Raw genomic sequence first — 23223 nt, 5'->3', positions numbered from 1 at the left:
CCTCCAGGGCAGATTGGAGAGGCCCTGGAGGTTTTTCACCTTCCTCTGTAGCATGGGGCATGGTTGACTTGAGGGAGGCTTCTCTTCTCCTTGAAGTCTTTGAACCATGATTTAAGGACTTCAATAGCTCAGACATAGGTGAGGTTTTTCATAGGAGTGGGTAGGTGAGATTCTGTGGCCTGAGCTGTGCAGGAGGTCGGACTAGATGATCAGAATGGTCCCTTCTGACCTTAGTATCTATGAATCTGCCACAGCAGATTCCACCCTCCACGGTCTCCTCTTTTAAGATCAACAGCACCTGGGAGTCCTTCCTCACCCTGACCAGGCGGCCTCCATGCAGGAGGCGGGGAAAAAGGCATCTCAGTGGGGGTCTTCTTGTTTGTCCCCCTTGGGCATGTGGGAGGTCCTTATCTCTATCCCACCTTTTCTCCCCAGTGCTGCCCTGCTGCTTCCCTTCTCTACCTTAGGGAAACTAGTCTCCGCCAGCAGCCCTCTGATGCTGGGCTGTAAGGACTCCACCCTCCGCCACTTCCACTCATTCTGCCAGCAAGTCACCATCCAGCTGCTGGCGACAGTGTGCGGCAGGGGGCACGTGGTCCTCTATGATGCCCAACCAAGGCTCCCTGTATCAGGTCCACTATTCAGTGGAGGAGGATCAGTGCTTCCTCTGGCAGACTTCGGGGCACGTCCAGAGTTGTCACAATGCCTGGGAGCAGGCTTACCTCAGGGGAGACCACCCTTCCTTCTGTAGCCCCATCTCTGTTTCCCCAAGCACTGATCCTATCACCCTCGTTCCATGGACCCACACCACCACTGAAGGCGGAGTTCTAGTAATGGGGTGTAAACATGGTAAGCATAAGGCACAAGTCCATTACCTCCCTCTGGAGCAGGCAGCACCGGCCTTCTGTAAAAGGTCGAGGGAGGCTGCCAGTGGCCTCCTGCTTCCACAGCTCTGGAGAAAGTCCAGCAGGTGGAAGCAGCTAAGGAGGCTCTGACAGTGGAGGGGGCAACAACACCCCCTTCCAGAAGTTCCTTATGGAGGAGGCCTCAAAGAGCACATCCTCCACCTTTGTCACGTCCCCGCAGTTGGCACAGAGGTGGAACTCACCTCAGATGCTGAGAAGGACTTCCTTGTGACAGGCAGGGGAGGCTTCCAGCCTATCTAGAGGCCCTATGGCTGGTCACTCTTCCAGCATCAAGTCCCAACAAAGCTCTGGGAATCGACAAGCTGACCATGGAGTTCTACAATGTATTCTGTGACATCCTCTGCCTGGACCTCGCCACCTTCTGGGCCCAGTTCTTGGGGAGCAGGGTGTTGTCTGTCATGCAGGTGGGCTGTGCTCATCTGGCTGCCTGAGAAGGGGGACCTCCATGACCTCAGCATGGGCTACAAGATTGCAGTGAAAGCCATTTTATGCTAGTGGATGCGATCCACTGTGATCAGACCATCTTCAACAACCTCTATCTGCTCCAGAACCTAGTCCATCTTGCATGTAGGGATGGTCTGTCACTCACCTTCCTGTCCCTAGACCATCAGGTATTTGACAGGATGGATCACAGGTATCTCATCAGCATTTGACTTCAGATCCTGCTGACTGCCACTGTGAAGTGTCTGGTCAAGCTCAACTGAACCTTGACCAAGCCCATTACCTTTGGATGTGGGGTACAACAGGGCTGTCTGCCCTCCTGCCAGCTCAATACCATCATTAGAGCCCTTCTTCCATCTCCTCCTCTACAAGAAGATAACATTGGTGCTGTGAGAGCCAGACTGGCAAGTGGTCCTGTAGGCTTATGCCAACAATGTGCTTCTTGTGGCCCAGGACCACAGAGAGCTGGTGCAGTGTCTTGCTAAGCCATCCGCCCACTGGGTCAAAAGCTCTGGCCTGATGTTCGGAGACAGGCAGGCTCCCTTCCATCCAAGTTCTGTGCCATCCAGTGGTGCACGTGACCACTGCTCTCTGGGCATTGTGACAAAGCTCTGTCCTTGCCTCCGTGGTCCCACATTTCCTGGCGGATTTCGTTAGCCTCAGAGGCTCACTGTGACCCTCCACATAACCCTTCTTTCTCTAGAGACAATGGTCAGAGTCTACTGAGCCATTTTCATCATAAGCCAGCGAGGGAGGTGAGAAGTTATCCTTCCTTGCACAGTCTATGTTGTCTCCCAAACTCAGTGATTAATCACGGGGCAAAGGTGGTGGTGGGGAGCCTGAGCCCACCCTTTACTCAGGGCTCCAGCCCAGGGATCCTAATAGTATCAGCTATGGTAGCTGACCTTTTAGAAACATGACATGTAACCTTGGGCTACTTCCCCCACAGCAACCCTCACTTCCTCAAGCTCCACTTCACCCTTACCTCAGGGTCTCCTTCCTTGTGCCTGATATGGTGTGTACTACTCAGCCTCTCCAACTGCGCAACTTCTTCCCACAGCTCCTGACATGCACACTCACCTGACTGACTGGGAGGCTTTTAACTAGCTTCAGCCAGCCCCTGATTGGCTTCAGGTGTCCCAAACATCCTAGCCTTCTCCCTGCCTTCTGGATAGTTCTTAATTGGCCTCTGGTGTCTTAATTGACCTGGAGCAGCTTCCATTTCACTTAACCTGGTACCAGGGATTTGTTTAGCCTGGAGCTAATATATCTATCTCCCACTACTTTTCTATAGCCATCTGGCCTTGCCCCACAGCATTTACTTTTTGTCACTAAGCCAGCCCCACTGGAGAATGGAGTGAGCAAGAGGCAAGGTGACAAGAGGCAAGTTACGGAAGTGGAAGGGGCTGCTCCAGTCCCTTTCCCTTTTGGGGGAGGGTGCTGGTGTTCCACCAACTGGTCCTGTCCACGCTCTGGCACCAGTTCAACACACTGAACCCACTGCCAGGAACCTTGGCCAGCCTCCAGATGATGTTCCTGGAGTTTTTCAGGCTGGGGCTGCACTGGGTGTCTCTCTCAGATTGAGGTTGAAGAACAGGGAAGGCTGGGATAGGCGGAGTGGATTGTCTACTCTGCATCTGGTCCAGCTGCTGCCCTTTCTGCCCTTTGACAGACACACTGACTAGTTTTCACAATTTTTTTGTATTGATTTAACCATCAGTTTCAAAATGGATAAATTACTGCCATCCCCTAATACGAATGCAGTTATCATGGTATACAGATACTTCTATTGGTCAGCCAGTGTGTCTGTCAAAGCTATACACATAAGCAACAGTTAAGGCCCATTGTTTTCAGTTTTTACCAAAACATTCTCAGATTTTACAAATGCTATTAAGTTTTTATGTATTTTCACCTGAATGTTGAATCAAATCCAATTCACTAGGTAGATGTGTTTATATGAAGAATAAATTAAAGTATATATGTGAGGCTGTCAAAGGCAGGCAATGTAGTGGAAGATATATTCATGCACACATGTACATACTGTTAATGTTCTTGAAATAATCCACAGCATTAAACTTACTTTCCATACTTACTTTTTTCTATTTGTTGCTTTTGTTCTGTCATCCTGTTGCCCAGTATTAATCCTGATATTTTCCCAGAAAACTGGAGGGTCTTTTGCATCGACTTTCACCCATTTTTAAATGTTTGTAACTAACATCTATAAGTTCCCAGGAAATTTTAAAACAGAATAAAAACCCAAAACAAGGGGCATTGGCAACTTTATACTAGTATAATTGCAATCAAACTAGACACTTGCACCTATTTAATTATACCAGTTTCTGAACAGATAGATCAGTTTGTACAAAACCATATTTAGAAAAGTCCTAAACTCTACAGAGCCAGCAAGTGTAGTAGAGACTAGAGAAGGATAATGCAGTTTCAGCTGTGCACAGCAGGGAAGCTTGTAGGCCTGGTTCTCCCTTCCCAAATGAAATCTTGCCATGGGTTCAGTGTAAAGGTTAGGACTGCCCCCCTTCAAAACACTCAGTTGTTCATATATTATGTACATTATTCCTCTGTCAATTTTCTCCAAGTGTCATTAATTTACAACAGCATCATTTACTATGACAAAATCCCCATTCTGATAACACCATTTTCCCCAGACTGGGTACATAATAGTTCTATACCACTTACTTCAATAGTCTTTCTAAAGAGATAATTATAGAGGGGAAAGTGGTTTAGCTTTTGGAGTACACACCAGAAGCCAAGACAGCTGATTCTATACTGAAGTCGGCCACCAATTCCAATGTATAACTTTGGGCAAGTTACTTAACCTTTTTGTGCCTCAGCTCATCCTAACAATGCAGGAGAAACCTCAATACTGATGCAAAAAGTTATAATTTATTCTTTTTAGGTCATTACAAACTTGCCTGCATCTTTACTGAATTTTAAGAGATACCTACAATTATTTAGTTCCATCATACTTGGAAGATATAGTAGCAAAGCCCTACGTTTTTGGTTGCTTATTTTATTTAAGATGTTCAAGCTAATTAAAGACATTCAGGGGGCTTGACCATAAATCACCTACGAGTGTTTATACCAACTTGAAAAGGCAGCTTCCATAACTTTTCTATCTTGTTTTAATCTTTCTATATGAATTTCCTTTACACTATGTACTAAAAACTTATGTAAGCATTGGTTACTGAAATTTGTGTTTTGAATAAAATATGCAATAGAAGTCTTTAGTTGCAAGTTGTAATATACTGCAAAATGATACCTCCAAGGACCATTTTGGTAAAAAGGCATCAAGGAGTTTTATCAAACATGACACTAGTCTGGTATGAAATCTCATTTCATAGAATCTGAGAGAACTTTTTGCAAAATATTTGTTTTAGAAAGAGTCCCAACTTTAAAAGACAGTAAGGATGTCATTCTGTTAAAAGAAAAAAGGGAAGGATGCGTAAGAAATGTTATCAGAAGCCATAAAACTAAAATGTTTAAAAAAAAAAGAGGAGGGGCAGTCCTTTACCTATTCCCTTTCCTCTTTGCAGAAAAAACCTCAGTTAACTCCTTCAAAATTATTAGGAGTAACTTCTTCTATAAAAGACTCAAAATCTTTATATTTGCAACGAAGAAAAACATTGGTTTGAAAATACCTTACAGAATATGTTGTTACTTCTAACTCAGATTTCTTCTCAATGATACAAAGTTTATTCCTTAAATGCCTGGAAATGACAAGCTTCTTTTGAGATGTATATTTGCAAATGTTACCTAACTGCAAAGCTATCGAAATTTAATAGCTTCCTAATATCTTTGCTACGTAAATGGCAAGATGTTTTAAGTACCATTATAGAGTTCAATAACTTGCTGTAACTGTTCACTATAAAAGCAAGAAGCCATTTGAGTATAGAATATTTATATCAACTGGGAATTAATTTATCTGGCAATGCTTAAGCAATGTCCATACCAACTCAGAACAACAAAAATCATCTCTTCAAAGATTAATAAGTGAGGACAACTACTTCAACAACTGAGTTTAACAAAACACTAAGAATGAATGAAGTTTAAAAAGACTATTTTGAGAACCAAAAAGCTTTAAGAGTGTATGGAATTATTTGAAACAGAATTTCAACTCCTATTATATCCTTTAGCTTCATTAGGGTTTAATCTCGGAAAAATGGACTAAAACGAAGATGTTCTGATAATTTCCTGCCACAAAAGAAGGAGAACAATCAAGTCGAGGAAAAATTACACCCCCTACTGCTTATACATTATTCATGATCTGAAAAGGTTACTAAGGCCAACCCAGGAAGGCACTGAACCAGTGAATGGATGACAACAACTAATTTGAACTTAACCAAGCCTGAAAGGTTTGTTTTCCTCCTTGCATAAATTTAGAGGAGAGCAGTATAAAACTCTGAACTGAGCAAGCAGTTCACTCTGTGCTCCCCTCCTCAATTTTATAGCACTCAGCACAAATTATCCTGTTCATCTCTGCATGTACAGACTGGAACAGACTGGAAAAAAGAAAAGTCAGAGCAGCGTCAAAAAGAAAACCTACTAGTTCAAATGACACCTTCAGGACTTTTGCCAACTTTCATTTTACTGATCTATGCTGAAGCACTGCCAGAGAATTAGATTTTAATAGGACATTGAAATGCTATTGTAATTTAAGATACTAAAAGATTTCCATGAAACACTACACTGTTCAGAACATGTATTCCTTTGAGAGGAAACTTAGGCTTAATATTGATAAACAGAGACACAGTGGGATTTAATTTGCATTTAAAATTCTTGGTTTTCATTAATTTGCTTGTCTTAAGACAACTCCTTGAATGGCTACTATTAAGTGATTTGAATACTTGCCATAGTTTCATAAGACTTAATTAAAATTACTCACCTTTGTCCATTTATAAACTGTTCAGGTTACCCATGACATACCAAACAGAACTCACCCACCCTTAATGAAATTCTTTTGTCCATCTATAAACTGTTTTAGTTATCTATGACACACTAAGACAGGATTCACTGCTACTTCTAGGGAATAGCATACTCTCCTCTTAGCTCCCCAAGAGACCCAGAGAAAGGACCCACTCTCTAAAGGTGTAATCTCAGTTAAAAGTTCTCCACAGAAAAGAAAGAAAATATCGAAAACTGAAGTAACCACTATTTACCATTTTTATTCTGGTTTGTGTTGTTTAATATTCTCATTTCCTTTAAGTTAATCATTGTGCTTAATTTGCTTGATTTTAATCATGGTTTACACCTTAAGGCATGGCCAAGACCCTCACGCACCTAAAACAGTGAAAGTGATGACCTTGAAGTAGCATTGAGAGAAAATTCGTAAAACGTGGCCTATCATTTCTTATTTCTCTAGACTACATATATATTTTAGTAGCTTTTGGAATAAAGTTACTTGGCATGCAACAAAATTTAACACCTTTCATCCCCATGGTAAAATGGGTATACTTGCCCACAGGCACAGAGTTTCTAATATCTGCTGGGAGATACTCCCCCAGGCTCTGCCCCCACTCCACCCCTTCCCCCCAAGGCCCCACCCTGGCACAGCTTCTTCCCACCCTGCCTCTTCCCCCCCAGTTCCGCCACCCACCCTAGCATGCTGCGCCCTCACTTCTGCTGACACCGCAAAACAGTTCATCTGCGGCAGGCACGGGGGGGGGGGGGGGGAGGCATTGATTTGTGGGGCCTGCCAGCAGGGAGGAGGTGCTAGGGGGAGGGAGAGGTTCTGGTGGCAGGGATGCCAGTAAGTGTTCAGCACTCACTATTTTTTTCTCTGTGGGTGCTCCAGCCTTGGAGCATCACGGAGTCAGCACCTATGTACTTGCCTACATCAGTTAAGATGGGGGACTTGTGATTTCTAGACAATTTTGACGATGGCATTGTAGGCCTGGGTCTTAAGCTAGTTTAGTATGGAAGTAACTTGACTAGCCGTGGGATTTTAGGGATTTTACCACTAAAATTAAGAAAAATGCTCTGCTGCTAATAAGGCACCCCCGCCTCAGGAATGCCCCTAACAAGAGTTACAACACCCAGGCACTGGAAAGCTTAAAACAAATACAAAAAAATCCAACAAAACGGTAAAAGAAATAAAATAAGCTCTGACCAGCAAATTTATGATCATTTGCACAAACTAAAAAAAAAAAAGTCATAAATAAGCTACAATTTAAGCATAAAAAAAGTAAAAAAATAAAATGTAAGCAAAAAGAAGGAAAAACATAGGTGCCAGTGCATGATTGGGTAAATTTTGTTGCCATGGGGTATTAAATCAAATAGGTTTAATAAACGTTTTAAAAAAAGTGTCTATATAATTAAAAAACAAAGCCCTTTAAAAACCATCCCTGAACTGCAGTTGAACATCAAGCGGCTAAAACTCTAACCCCTCTGCACACCAGTAACGTGCAAAGGCATCACCAAAAATCCCCAAACAAGTAAATCCTGACTGGCTATCGGGTAAAGTTTGTCTATATATTAAAAATGATAAGCATACAAAATTTGCTTGGCATATATATTCTACATATATTGCTAATAAAAGTTTAAAGCAGAGCGGGGTAAAAAAATCCCACAAACCCACAAAGCCCTAAGCACAGTAAGCAATCTTGGGATAAGAGGGAAGGTTCTCTCATGGATTGGTAACTGGTTAAAGAGATAAGAAACAAAAGGGTAGGAATAAATGGTCGGTTTTCAGAATGGAGAGAGGTAAACAGTGGTGTCCCCTAGGGGTCTGTTCTGGGACCAGTCCTGTGCAACATATGCACAAATGATCTGGAAAAATGGGTAAATAGTGAGGTGGTAAAATTTGCAGATGATACAAAACTACTCAAGTTAATTAAGTCCCAGGCAGACTGCAAAGAGCTACAAAACTCTCAAGACCGGGTGACTGGGCAACAAAATGGCAGATTAAATTCAATGTTGATAAATGCAAAATAATGCACACTGGAAAGCATAATCCCATCTATACATATAAAATGATGGGTCTAAATTAGCTGTTACCACTCCAGAAAGATCTTGGAGTCATTGTGGATGGTTCTCAGAAAACATCCACTCAATGTACAGCAGCAGTCAAACAAGCCAACAGAATATTGGGAATCATTAAGAAAGGGATGTATAATAAGACAGAATATACAACATTGCCTCTTTATAAATCCATGGTATGCCCACATCTTGAATACTGTGTGCAGATGCTGTTGCCCCATTTCAAAAAAAAGATATACTGGAATTGGAAAAGGGCAACAAAAATGATTAGGAGTATGGAATGGCTGCCGTATGAGGTGAGATTAGTAAAACTGGGACTTTTCATCTTGGAAAAGAGACAACTAAGGGGGGGAATATGATAACTCTATAAAATCATGACAGGAGTGGAGAAGCATTATTTACTCTCTCATAACACAAGAACTAGGGGCCACCAAATGAAATTAACAGGAAGCAGGTTTAAAACGAAACATTTTTTCACAGTGCAGTCAAACTGTGGAACTCCTTGCCAGAGGATGTTGTGAAGGCCAAGACTATAACGGGATTCAAAAAGTGAACTAGATAAATTCCATCAATGGCTATTAGCCAGGATGGTCAGGGATGGTGTCCCTAGCTCTGTTTGCTAGAAGCTGGGAATGGGCAACAGGACATGGATCACTTGATGACTACCTGTTAATTCCCTCTGGGGCACCTGGCATTGGCCACTGTCTGAAGACAGGATGCTCGGCTAGCTGGATCTTTGATCTGACCCAGTATGGCCGTTCTTATGTTCTTAAGGATAGATGCTTTACACCCAGAGTCCTAGATTTAAAAAAAGGATGGGGGTACCTAAGTTAACCAGGTCACACCTTAAGCCCTTGGTAGGGTACGGGGGAGTGCCCTAAATGTTTGCAGTTAATGGCATGAAAAAGGGTGCTATGAAGTGAAAAATTAATACAAACTAGATTAAGCTATCAAAAGTGAGTGATGTAGGGGGTGCATTTCGTAACTATTCCAGATTCTGATATTAACATGGCAGTTCTCTTTAGAAAGAAAAGATTTCCATTCTTAGTAGCACCTTGGATAAAACCAGGCAATTAAAGAAAAGAACAACATCCTTTCAGATATTCTGTGACCAAATGAACACACTTAAATTTGTTCAATTTAAAATAGAACCCTGCCTTCATGCATGGACTAAAAGTACATCAGTATTTGTTAAAAAAAAAACTCCTTTCACCTTTTGACAAAATGAGTCTATGTTCGCTTGTAAAAAAATTTCCCAACCTCAAAAACTAAAATATGAAAAAAATCTGCCCTTTAGGAAAATAATTTTTGCTGTGAAAGTCATAATCTTGGATAAAACATAACACTATGCAAGATCTAGTACAACAGGAAATATTTTAAGGGGAAACCTAAATATATCTATATAGATCTACATTATAGAATATGACATCATATCAAAAAGCATTTATGCTTATGAATTATACTGTTGGAACAACCTCAGAAGGAAAAAATACAAAGAGCTAAAAAGGAAAATGAACAAAATAAACCTGTACAAATTTATGAAATGGCACTGCCAAATTATCTCAGTAACTAAAACCATATAACAAGACCACAGTGGTTTAAGAATTAGTGAGACTATAAAACAAGATTTTAAACAAGGCCACTGAAATAAACTGCTTATTAGCACAGATGAAACTGACATAGCAGTAAATGCAAAGTCTGATGATCAAATTTTGTTTTACTTTCTCAAAGCTTAAAAGTCAACCATTGCTGTCACAGTATACTTGCAACCTGATAAAGATAAAACAAACTGTAATTGGGTTTTATAAACAAATACTTGTGATGCTATGCACTGAGACAATATTCTGTAAATCCAGTTTATTTTCCATGTAGATCCAGTTAGTATAATCAATTTTTCTGCATGTGAATAATTTATCAAAATGTTTATTTTCCAACAAAAATCTTTGTTAACATCCACTCAGGCTCCTGGACCTTGCAGCACCCAAATAAAGCTCTTGATTTTAAGTCAGTTCTATAAATCTGGAACTGTAGCAATAGTCTTTTGCTGTAACAATAATTGAACTATTAATGGCTAAAGAGCAATTATGTTTGGAAAAAGTGGAACAGTACAACAGCTCAATTCAGGAAAACAAAGTTTTAGTGCACTTTGCTCATTTTAGCCAACATGCTACATTGCCCATATTTTTTTTGCGTACAAAGTAGACTTGAGGGTTTCCATTGTAAGAAAGAAATGACTCAGCAAGCAAAACACTGTCAAGTTGCCCCTTTTTGTTAAAGACCTGGACATTTTAAGACAGAAGCTTTGCAAAACATTATACAATTTTTGCTTTTATTATTAAATGAGAAAATCTCATTTGTTACATTGTCACATTGCTAGTCGAGAAATGCTGCAGTGATGAAGAAAGTTGACGCTGGATCAACCAAAGTCCTCATTCTACAATATTGATTTACAAAGTAATTATAGTAATGTTCACGGCCCAACACAACATTCCTTGTTTTCTTCATAGAAGTCCAAACAAACATTCTTCCTCTAACAGGGTATTTTTCTACATAAATTATAGTTTGGGGGTGGGGGGCTTGAACAATTCACCCCCAAACCTGCATGAGATCACACAAGCTTCTAAAGCTGTTAGAAAATTCTTCACACATCATCATCATCTGATGTGTCACTGCTGCTTGTCTCTGTATCCTCATTCTCAATAGTGGGTTTGAAAGTGCTGTTTTTCCAGGGGCTAAATTTAAAGTCACAGATGAGGCCATTTTTTAGAATGCCATTTTTTCTAAGGCCATTTTTTCGTAACTGAAATGTAAAAACAAACATTTAGTGAGCTGAAAATTGACAGCAGTAATGAATTACACTAAAACAATATTGCTTTTTTGTACACCAACTACTATGCCTCTCATAGGACAGTTCATATGTATAATGTAAGATTCAACACAAAGAAAAAGATTTTTCTTCTTGTCAATTAGGATCATATATTAAAAATAAGAAAAAAACTGTCACAAGGTCAGAATTGTTTCTTCACCCCTTTTCCTTGGAAATTACTGGACAAAGGTTTGCAGAAGCCAAAGAAAACCAAGATTTTAGAAAATTATGCAACTGCAAAAAGAAGCATGCAGGTAAGAAAACCCCCTCTAGTCAGATTGAGATGAAGGAATTGGAGAACCTATGGAATCTGTGCAGCTCCATCACTGGTAGCAATGAAAGGAAATTAAATAGTTTTACTGCAAGTCCTAGATGTAAGCTTATCTTTTACAGACAGACATTTGATGCAGCATGAATTTTCAAGGCTCACTCCCTAACCTTTTAAAGGCAGGAGGGGAGGATTTTAGAGCTCTGAAAATCTACAGATTTCTGCCGATCAATTTTGTACAAATTTTGTATCTGCACAAGGCTCTAAGGATTTTAAAAAAAAAAACAACAAATGGGCAGGGGAAGAGAAGGGAGGGAGTCATAAGTGCCAAAACCCTCTAAGACACACAAGATGGGTGAGGTAATCTCTTTGATTGGACTAATTTCTGTTGGACAGAGAGAGACAAAACTTATGTCTCTCTCACCAACAGAAATTTGTGCAATAAAAGATCTCACCCACCTTCTCTCTCTAATATCCTGGGTCCAATATGGGACAACACTACTCCATTAATCCTGTAAAGCCATCCAGATTTCTGAATTTCCCTTCATATTGCAGAACACAATACATTTATAATATGTACCTGTTGCAGAGTCATCTCGAGCTACCCAGTTCACTCACTGTCACAATCCAGTTTTGACAATCCCTCAATTGTGTTTTTTGAAACACAGTGTAAACAAATAGAAAATGTAATGCTTGGTAGTTTTTAGTAAGTATCACCTGTTCACTAATGACTTGGAATTCCCTCATCTCATCCTCTGTTAGTGGAGCACAGGTTTCATCATTTTCACTGTCTTCCTGCCAACCCATCTCCTTTAACAACCTTTAAAAAAAAAAAAAAGAAAGAAAGAAAGAAAGAAAGAAAGGACAATATTTTGACATTTACATCAAACATTCAGAATTCTGATTTTTGAACGTTGCTTAAATAGATACACGTCTTCAAAATTTGCAAGCAATCAACAATACCCAGTTGCAAAATACACATACTTCATTATGTTTTTTTTGACACAGGGTGAGTTTGTTGCTTTTATTTTATTTAACCTATGTAAACAGGTTGAAACATGAGCTTGTCCTTCAGAGTTGTTCTAATTCTTCAGTAAATGCCTATATTTGTAACTTTGAAAATTAATCAAACATGTCTAAATGCTAAACGTGAAGCTTTCAATAGACCTTCAAAAATGTGTCCACAATACCTGGCACTTGCACATGCAAACTGTGTAGTTAGGAAAGTCACTACCAGATTGATCAATGGATCCATGTCTAGTTGGCAGCCGGTATCTAGCGGAGTGCCCCAAGGACTGGTCCTGGGACTGGTTTTATTCAATATCTTCATTAATGATCTGGAGGATGGCATGGACTGCACCTTCTGCAAGTTGCAGACAACACTAAACTGGGAGGAGAGGTAGATACGCTGGAGGGTAAGGATAGGATACAGAGGGACCTAGACAAAATTAGAGGATTGGGCCAAAAGAAATCTGATGAGGTTCAACAAGGACAAGTGCAGAGTCCTGCACTTAGGACAGAAGAATCCCATGCACCACTACAGACTAGGGACCGAATGGCTAGGTAGCAGTTCTGCAGAAAAGGATTACAGTGAACAAGAAGCTGAATACGATTCAACAGTGTGCCCTTGTCGCCAAGAAGGCAAACGGAATTTTGGGCTGCATAATTGGGGCACTGCCAGCAAATCGAGGGACGTGATCATTCCCCTTTATTCAGCACTGGTGAGGCCTCATCTGGAGTACTGTGTCCAGTTTTGGGCCCCACACTAAAGAAGGATGTGGAAAAGTTGGAAAGCATCCAGCAGAGGGCAACAAAAATGATTAAGCGACTGGAACACATGACTTATGAGGAGAGGCTGAGGGAACTGGGATTGTTTAGTCTGCAGAAGAGAAGAATGAGGGGGGATTTGATAGCTGCTTTCAACTACCTGAAAGGGGGTTCCAAAGAGGATGGCTCTAGAGTGTTCTCAGTGGTAGCAGATGACAGAACAAGGAATAATGGTCTCCAGTTGCAGTGGGGGAGGTTTAGGTTGGATATTAGGAAAATCTTTTTTCTCTAGGAGATTGGTGAAGCACTGGAATGCGTTAAAGGAAGGAGATTCCACCACCTTCCTAGGTGAGGTTTTTAAGGTCAGGCTTGACGATTTAGTTGGGGATTTGGTCCTGCTTTGAGCAGGGGGTTGGACTAGATGACCTCCTGAGGTCCCTTCCAATCCTGATATTCTATGATTTACACATGCAGAGATAAACTGCTAACTAGGGAGGCCCATTGAAGAGATACCCATAAAAATCTACTTTTCACAAAGAGACCACCACCACTCATGTCATCGTGAGTGAGGAGGCAAGGACATAATGTTTACATAATAGACAGCATCCTTGTTTCTGATCACTCGTAGAATGAGCCATATGATCTATTTTCTAGGGCTGACAATAGTGTTCTATCAGTCTAAAAATGAACTGAGGGTTTATTTAGCTCCCAGTTTCTCTACAGAAGCATGGCAACAAGGAAAAAACAGACTGGAAGCAAAAGACCAAGAGATGGAAGCTGGACCACAGGCAGAAAGTTAGAATGCTGGTGTACAGCTTGTCTTATAACAGACAATGTGTTAGCAATAAGGACCTGAAGTTCATTAAGCTATTGCCATTAGCAAGGAGATTCAAGGTATTTGGGACAACTGATCGATGGGCTCAAAACAGTGGATCCACTAATTTGTTAAGACCAAAACTCAGATTCCATGCTTGAGCTAGTAACATTACCAGATGGTGAAACATACAGCTTTATAATAGGATAACCGAAGAGTAGTTTTCCTGTTCTGGAAAATCTACAAGGACTAATGAACTCAGGTTGGGTCTGCTTGTAATCACTCAGAGGCTTTACCCTGCCCCAACTTCTTTAATACCTTATGGGATCTGTGTGTTAGAAAAGATGCCATACAGAAATTGTTCCTTGAAGAAGGGAAACAATGAGAAAGATCTCCCCCTACCTCCCCATTTGATATATAGTGACAAACATGTTCTGTTCACTTTACTCAAGAGAGCCACATAAGAGTCCTCCCACAAGTCAACCACCACCAAAAGAAACTCTAGAAGAGTCCATTCACAGGGCACCAGTACAAGGAATCAGGACTGTCAGCTCAGTTTACCAAACCAATAGTGTATGCAGAGAACACCTTCACTACAATCCAATCCCAGAAACACACTTCGGGAAAAGTCATCTTAATCTGGAAGGCTGTAGAATACTTAGATGAACACTGTTCAACACATGTCACTGCCTTACCAGAAAGAATGCAGGCGCGGTTAATTAAGATTCCTTCTACTTGAGAATGTTAATGTAGAATTCAGTCTAAAGAACTCCAAAAGCCCAAAATGTGGTCTTTTAAAATTGACAGTGCATAAGAGAACCAGTACAGGCAAATGAAACCTAGTCCTATGGACTCTGATCAAACATTAAAAAGTCGAACAATTCGGTTTTTAGAACAATCCATGAGAAGTTATATTTTAAACCAACTAACTATTAAACTATTAACTATGAATATATGAGTTTTATCCATATATTTAAATTACTTAAGTTTATATCAGTCATGAATAGGGCCCTACCAAATTCATGGCCACGAAAAATGTGTCACGGACCGTGAAATCTTGTCTTTTGTGTGCTTTTACCCTATAGTACACAGATTTCACAGGGGAGACCAGCATTTCTCATATTGGAGGTCCTGACCCAAAAGGGAGTTGCAGGGGGATCACGAAGTTATTTTAGGGGGCTTGCGGTATTGCCACCCTTACTTCTGCATTGCCTTCAAAGCTGGGCAGCCAGGGAGCAGCGGCTGTTGGTTGGGAGCCCAGCTCTGAAGGCAGTGCCCAGCCTGTAGCAGTGAGGAAGTAAGGGTGGCAATACCATACCATGTCACCCGTACTGCTTCTGGCGGTGGCTCTGCCTTCAGAGCTGGGCTCCCGGCCAGCAGCTGCCACTCTCCAGCTGCCCAGCTCTGTCTGAAGGCAGCACTGCTGCCAGCAGCAGCAGAAAAATAAGGCTAACAGTACTGCAACCCACCTCCTACAATAACCTTGCAACCTCCCTCCTCCCCACACAACTCCTTTTTGGGTCAGGATCTCTACAATTACAACACCATGACATTTCAGATTTAAATAGATGAAATCATGAAATTTATGATTTTTAAAATCTTATGACTGTGACATTGACCAAAACGGACTGTGAATTTGGTAGGGCCATGAATTCAGAAAAGATGTTCAACAGCCAACACAGGCATCAATATAAAGTACATACCTATGCTCTGCCTCAAGCGAACTTGAAAGGACATCTGTCTGAGGGAAAGTTGAAGATCGAATGATCTGCTGAGAAATCACTGAAGCATTTCCATTCTCTTGAGAAATTTCATTTTCAAAGTTTCTGTTTATGTCCCTCTCATGGTGAGCATTGTTGCTGTTATGCAAATTAAATGAGTCATCCTGTTAAAAAAGTACATTAAATATACATTATAATTCAAAGGACACATTATCTACAAAGTAATACTCTGGCAAACTGCCATTTTTCTGGGATAATGCAACATTTAAAATTAACTTTAAATGGAGCAACTCACCATCAATTCACAAAATATCTTTATTCATATTTCTCAATATATTTAAAGTTAGAGGTAATGGATTGCCCACAGCAGTGGAAAAGGGAAGTTAGTTACCTTATTTTAACTACACTTCTTTGAGATATGTGGTGCCTGTCTGGATTCCACTATGGGTAGACATGCAATCCACGAACCTGAGACTGAAGATTTCTTGCAATTAGGGTCCGTTGTTGATGCCTGTGACTCCAGATAGTGTGGACTGACTATATATCCAGTTTCTTCTCTACCACGAATCTCGTCATGATCCAACACAGAGGGGAAGGGATGGGGACAGGGTAGTGGACAGGGACCATACCTCTTGAAGAAATCATTACAATAAGTTAAGTAACTTCCCTTTCTTCAAGTGCTGGTCCCTGTGTGTATGCCACTGTGGGTAACTACGAACAGTAATCGGAGGAGGGTGCAAGAATGCTAGTATAGCTGCATGTGCAACTGCTGTGCTAAAATGATGCATATGTCTCGTGAACGTGTGGATGAAACTACACATAGCTGCCCTGCAAATATCAAGCAGGGACACCTCTTGAGGTGATGCTACTGAGGCTGCCTGTTGCATTGTACAGCAGTGGTCCCCAACTTTTTCAGTTGAATCCCCCTTACCCAGTGCACGCCTTTACCATCAGAGTATGTGTCGATGGTAGTTCCTTATGGGGCTCTGATGGTATTTCTGGTAAATGAGTCTCCAACTTGATGGTTTTCGACAGTACCAGCAGTTCCCAATACTTTGGGTCCTAGTGTTTTAATTGGTACTACAGTTGATGCGGAAGTTGGTGCAGAGGCTGGCACCAAAGGATCCTTGCCCCTATGTGCCTTCTGATCTGCCCATAAGGCTTTCGGGGGGGAGGAGGAAGAAGAGGTGGTAGATTCTTGTGGCTTGGGCACACTTGGCCACAACTTGGAAAGGGCTGGGGATGGATCTCTCCTCCTAGAAGGGGGGATCTACTTTTAAGTCAGAGAGTGCTCTTTATTCTCATGACAGGGCCCAGACAAAGGGTCTTTTCCTCTGATCCTTTCTGCTCTGGAGTCAGACAGTACTAGGTGGCATGCTCCTCAATGACTCTGGCCAATGTACAGTGAGCTTCCCTGGCACAAGTCTGACTGAGGCCTCATTGCATACTCCACAATGTGCTTCTGAAGCTGGAGTTCTCATGCCTGCCACATTCAGCTGGGAAAAGAGCAGTTGATACTGTGCTCAGCAGACATCTGAGCTTCTCCAAGGTAGAAGCAGTGCTGGTGGTTGTCGCTGACCTAAAGTGAGCCAGAGCAGGAGATGCAGTTTTTGAAGCCCGGTGTTCTGGACATAATTTAAGTCACATGCCAGGAGACAGAGAAGGTTCCCTGGGATGGGGATTCTAACATTAAGTAACTAGGGAACCATCAGAAAACTAACAACAAAAATATATGTAACTGAATATTTATAGGAAGTAGACAAAGGATCAGCTCCAGACAATAGACTCCGGTCACAAACTAGAGAGAGAGTCCGTCCTCCATGACAGTTATACCTTCTGAGTGAAACACAAGGAAAGTAGGGGTGCAGGCACAGCCCAATGACACTGCTTGCAGGAATTCTCCAGTTTAGGTACATGGAGCTTATGTATACCCACTGTGGAATACAAATATGGATCAACATTCAAAGTAGTACCTAGAGTTCAGCCACAGATCAGGTACCATGGGACAACAGCATTGCAAGCTCCCCTTTCTCTCCACCCTGCCAGTGTCTCTTAAACCTGCCCTGGGTGAATCATTTCTATAGGTAAGGGAGGGTAGCTCAGAACCCATGTTTCTTCGGTCTTCAATCTCTGTTGAAGCTATCAACAAAATTGCTAGTTATGCTTGAGATATGGCCAAATATCAGTTGGGAACTATTTGAAATAACAGCATCCCAAATTTAACCCTTTTATGGGACAGATTATTATACTTGGGCTTAAATGCCACGACAAGATTTCCCCCATCAAACCTGTCTGTCACAAGAGTGACAAAGCCTGATCTAATTACTCTGTTTTTGAAGTACTGTATAAATTTACAGTGCTGTGATTTTTTTTAATTAAAAAGCAATCAGCAGAACAGGGCAGCTTTCTATTTCCCCTTTTGTCTAGCTTTCGCTCTTTCCTTCACCAATGATCCCCAAATCAGTCTCTCAGAGGAGATCGGCAGCAATCAATAAGCATGTCTGGCCTCATCCACCTCAAATCTCAGTTGCCAAACCTACTCCCACTCCTATCCTTAAGAATTCTCCACTTCCTAACCAACATATTAGAAACCAAGAGCTCAGGCACAAAGCAGAACACCAGCCTTAGAAACAGCATTACTTCCTTTTGCCTGAACCATACTCCAGTACCAGCCTAGAAGAAAAGTCTTCTTCCTGCTGCTTATCAGGAGAGTATGCAGGCTTCATTCTTTCCCACCTGTCTCTGCTACTCAGTAACTTCTAAGCCACTTCTGAGCCCACTGCAACCAGTCCCTTTTGCAACCAATTCAAACTCCTTAATCCATGCAAATTTTCACTCCACTACATGAAAAATCTGACTTTACAACAGTAACTCAGGCTCTCTCTCCACACACAGTTCCATTGGACTAACTTCATGTATTTGCCATTCTAGAAAACCAACCACCTTATTAAGCACAGCTGCCTCCAAGTATCCAGGTAACTACTGAATGGTGGACATTAGTATGAGAATTTAATCTTAAAGTATTTAAAGAAAGAACTTAAACGTTTGTTTCCCCTTTCCCATTTTGAAGAACTGATAAATCTTCAAAGTATTGTTATAACAATAGTTTGCCTCCTAACTAAGATTACATGCATGTTAATCAAATATTCTATGATGAACTGCATCAGTAGCAGAGATCTCCAGAAGGAATATTTCCAGAACAGCTCCCGACACTATAAGGTTTCTGATGTGGCATCCATGCAAAATGCAGGCACAATTTCACATTTGGAATTTCAAAGGGGCTCTTTTGACATATGCACTGTTCTCAGGTATGTTCTATATAGAATATATTCTCTTCCATTCTGTTAGAGACTGACCATCAGAACATCTAAAATTTAATGGGGGAAAAAAAAAAGAGGTGTATTGATAAGTGGAAACCGCCCACTATCTTAATGGTTTCTGTCCATTAGAGGAAAGAAGGGGATTGGCAGACTAATATATTCTGAAGCATTATTCTATTGGTAGGTCATCAGACCTGTGAGCCCCAAACTGGACAATGTGATAGGTTCCCTTATGAGTACCTAAGATAAAAATACTCATGTAGCTTGACCAAGGATAGAGGATCAATTGGAACCTCTTCTGACTATCCAGATACCTGAGTGACAGAGAAAACAATTTAGAAAGAACTCTGTAGAGGCCTGGAACTTGAATCTTTTAGGGTCCAATTGTTTGCATTAGTAAGCCTGACAACTGAGCAGAAAACTGAACAATGCTGCAGAATCTTCCATGCCATATGTTTTCAATAAAGGATGTTTATTTTCTCAACTATAGGCATATGTTGTCTTGGTCAACCACTGAGATCCACTGATTACACTTAGCACAGGACTTGAAGCTAGGAATCTTCTTTTTTCTGTACCTACCATTTACTAAACACCAAGCTACCACCATTTACCAGAAGACTAATTAGTAAATTCTCACGATTTAGATTAGGTTCAGTTTAGACCAGGAAATGAGGGAACTACTAGATCTATATAGTTGCAATTTCTCATCAGTGGCAGAAAATTTACTTCCAAAATGAGGAAATATACCACAATGCTCAGATATGGTGGATTATGTATATAGTCTTCTGCAAACTACAATTGTTGGATGGCTTTTAAGTTCGCTGCTTAAAAACCCATACAGTAGAATTCTGAGCAAGACATTCCAGGACACATTTTTCATTGTACACGGACAGCAATTAACAATTTGGAAAGTTATAAATAATATAATTAGCATTGCAAGGAATTAACATGAGTAATCATGTTTTAACAATTATAGCCCTCACTCACGCCAACTTTTATTTCCAGCCTTTGCTGTGTTGTGCCTAGTTTTGATCACAAGCTACTTGGAGAAAAGACTTGCCAATTTTATTTACCCGCAAAGAGTCCTGCACATAATAAAACTTTAGAGAGAAACCTGTTTGAAAATATGCCATAATGGCCACTGAGCTTCTGAAATGCTCTTGTGAAAGTGTACTAAAAAGTATGCAACAGATGCCCCACAGCCTACTGAGAAGAGTAAATCTAAGGGCTGGTCTATGCTACATAGTTAGGTTGATGTAAGGTAACTTATGTTGATCTCATTATGTCATGTCCACACTACAGCCTTGTCCTGCCTATGTAAGTGCTCTACTACACAAACATAATTCCACCTCCATGAGAGGCATAGGGATTATGTTGGTATAGTAGTTAGGGCAACACCGTCTTTGTAGACACTGCATTACTTACATTGGTGGTTGGCTGCCTTGTCAATTTCAGGGCTCCAGTATGGAGCCCCGAGATTGACAAGAAAGCTGGCCAACTGGAGCCCAGCTGGGAGCGGGGAGCTGAGAGCCCGGAGGGCAACTGGGATCCCGGCGGGGAGCTGCGCAGAGATGAGCGCACTGGCTCTCAGCCTCCCACACTGCCCCTCTTCAGTCAGTGGAAGCGCTCCTGTTGAGGACGCGCACCACCAACAGAAGGAGGGTAGTGTGGACATCAGCCACTGAAGTAATTACTGTCGTTGCTGTAAATCGACCTAACATAGGTCGGCTTAAGTCTGTAGTGTAGACATGCCCCAAGTCAGCAGAAGAACATGTGAGAGGAGAGGTTTTAATGGGAATATTCACAGGAGTAGTCAAGAGTTTGTGCATAGGTGAATAACTGAATACACGTCATAAGTATAACTGGAGAGATAGTAGCTGGATGTATAATTTCATACTCTGCCATCAAGATCCCAGTTAATATTTTAATTTTCATTATAAAAAGGGACTAAGTGATGTTCAGAAAGGGACATGGTTCGATACCCGAGGGACATTAAAAGATAATTCATCTTTTCTAATATTAAAACAGGCCTGGGATCCTGACCTCATTATTGTTTTGCACTTCATATTTCTAGAAATTCTGTCATGGTAAGTTTTTTGCAGTTGTAAGTGTTCAGAGAAAGTGAAAGTCTCATTATAACCAAATAAAACAAATGTGTGTGTGGTTTGAAATGTATTACAACTATATCTGTAACAGCTGGTGAATCGAATTACCTTCTCTTCCCCAACATGATTCTCATCTTCATGCTCCTCTTCAACTCTATCCTGTTTCAATGCCTTTAAGAATTCACTCTTTTTATCAGTGCGCATTCTTGTCAATTTTGTTAATCGAGGCTGATTAAGTTTGTCAACAGGGGATGAAGAATTTGACCGATTACACTAATGCGGGGGGGAAAAAGTAAGAACACTGAAAAATTGGCAAGTTAAAGACAAATTTACTGGATAGGACACAAGACAAGTTCCTTTTACTAAGCAAGAATTAAAAATGTACACTTAGTGTATTTTCACCTGAATCTAGAGTCCAGAACTGACTTAGTATGCTTACATAATATAGTAAAAATAAAGAGGGGAGTTTATTAAAATTCCCAACTACCCATGGGTAGGGGATGTATTCGGTGTGCACTCACTGATAAATCAGATTTGGAAGGTATTAGAGTATTGCCTCAAAGGTGGTACTTCTGGAATTGTATCACACCATCAGCAATTTTTATGTTCAACATTCTCAGACTTAACATCTTCTAAACCATCCACCTCTCCTCCTTCCAAACCCACAAAATAGGTCAGCAGGTACTGCCAATGCTTGAGATATATAACACTGGTGAAGTTTAAATATTAACTATTTAAATATTTAATCTCAGAGATGACATCTTTTACTGGCCTAACTTCTGCTTGTAAGAGAGACAAGCTTTCAAGCTTAAACAGAGCTGTTCTTCAGGTCTGAAGACAGTCCGGACAAATCTGACAAAGAGTTCTGTGCAAGCTCAAAAGCTCACCATCAGAAATTGATCCAGTAAAAAGATATTACCTCACCCATCTTGCTTCTAATACCCTGTGACCAACATGGCTACAACACTGCATGCAACAGTTTTCACTTACAGCATATAGCAGGTTACTCAGATTAATAGCTTGAAATTTTAAAAGGATATGATGCAAAAAAAAAAAAAGATACTATACCTCTTTCACGGAATTCTGTGATACACTAAAAGCCTTGGCAGTTGATTTGAAAGCATTAAAGTTGCCAATACCATATGAAGACTCATGAGGGAATGGAGTCCCAAGTTTATTCTCTTTTGTTTGGCTTTTCCACTGTGCAGGCTAAACGAAAAATAAAACCAATCATTAACTAAGGTCTGCTTATTCAGAAAAAAAACAAACATGGTCATTCTGTTAGACAATACAAAAACTATTTTCTTGTTGAAAATAATTCATAAATCAAATGTAAATTTGGTATTTCTTATACCAATACCTTGTTCTGTTAGTTATCTAAACAGACCAAATTAAATTCAAAAGTTGTGTATAATATTCTGTAGTATATCTAGCACTGCAATATTAAATAAATCATTTTCAATAACTCAAAATATTTTCACCCTCAAATAATTTTTTTCATTACATACAGAGCGTGTAAATTCCTGAAGTGAGGTAAGGATGAACCTAACACAGAGGCAATGGCTTCATTTAAAAAAACATCACATCTAAAATGGCACTGGTGTTCTATGTTTATTTTCAATTACTTCAATAACAAATAGGCTCAGTTTTTTTAATTTTATTATTCTATTGCCAGCTCTGAAAATTCAGGTTGAGTTCTGAGAGTCAAGCTGCATTATTTCAGTCATACCTTACCGGGAGTATTGCAGACCAAATTACACCCTAAGTAATACCTGTGCAGACCCTGTATCTTCACTCTTAACTCATTCAAGGCAATGCAAATTAGAAGGAATAATCTGACCAAGTCATTACACTTGTGGATTCTAAATTTAACCAGAACCACGGGGGGGGGGGGATGGGGGAAAAGAGAGAGAGAGAGAGAGAGAGATTGTCATTATGGAAAACTTGATGAAAGCCTCTACTGCATGCCTCGGGGGGGGGAAAGGAGGAGGAGGAAAATGTT

At 40.8% G+C, this 23223-nt stretch overlaps 1 protein-coding gene across 8 annotated transcripts in view; it reads right to left on the bottom strand.

The window, feature by feature from the left end:
* Window positions 1–10202: 10202 nt before the first annotated feature.
* The window catches only part of GPBP1 (GC-rich promoter binding protein 1), a 60113-nt gene continuing 47092 nt past the window's right edge, over window positions 10203–23223 (bottom strand). For all 8 annotated transcript variants that reach the window (XM_038402520.2, XM_038402519.2, XM_043514441.1 and 5 more), the window contains 5 exons: window positions 22290–22430; window positions 21330–21494; window positions 15779–15960; window positions 12212–12314; window positions 10203–11160 (listed from right to left, as the gene is read on the bottom strand). In XM_038402520.2, the coding sequence (XP_038258448.1) occupies window positions 11002–11160; window positions 12212–12314; window positions 15779–15960; window positions 21330–21494; window positions 22290–22430 (750 nt within the window). In that variant the 3' untranslated portion in view covers window positions 10203–11001. The remainder of the gene's footprint in view (window positions 11161–12211; window positions 12315–15778; window positions 15961–21329; window positions 21495–22289; window positions 22431–23223) is intronic.

The sequence above is a fragment of the Dermochelys coriacea genome, chromosome 5, assembly GCF_009764565.3.
Source record: "Dermochelys coriacea isolate rDerCor1 chromosome 5, rDerCor1.pri.v4, whole genome shotgun sequence".
NCBI classification, from domain to species: Eukaryota; Metazoa; Chordata; order Testudines; family Dermochelyidae; genus Dermochelys; species Dermochelys coriacea.
This window is presented reverse-complemented; position numbering and strand designations above follow the sequence as displayed.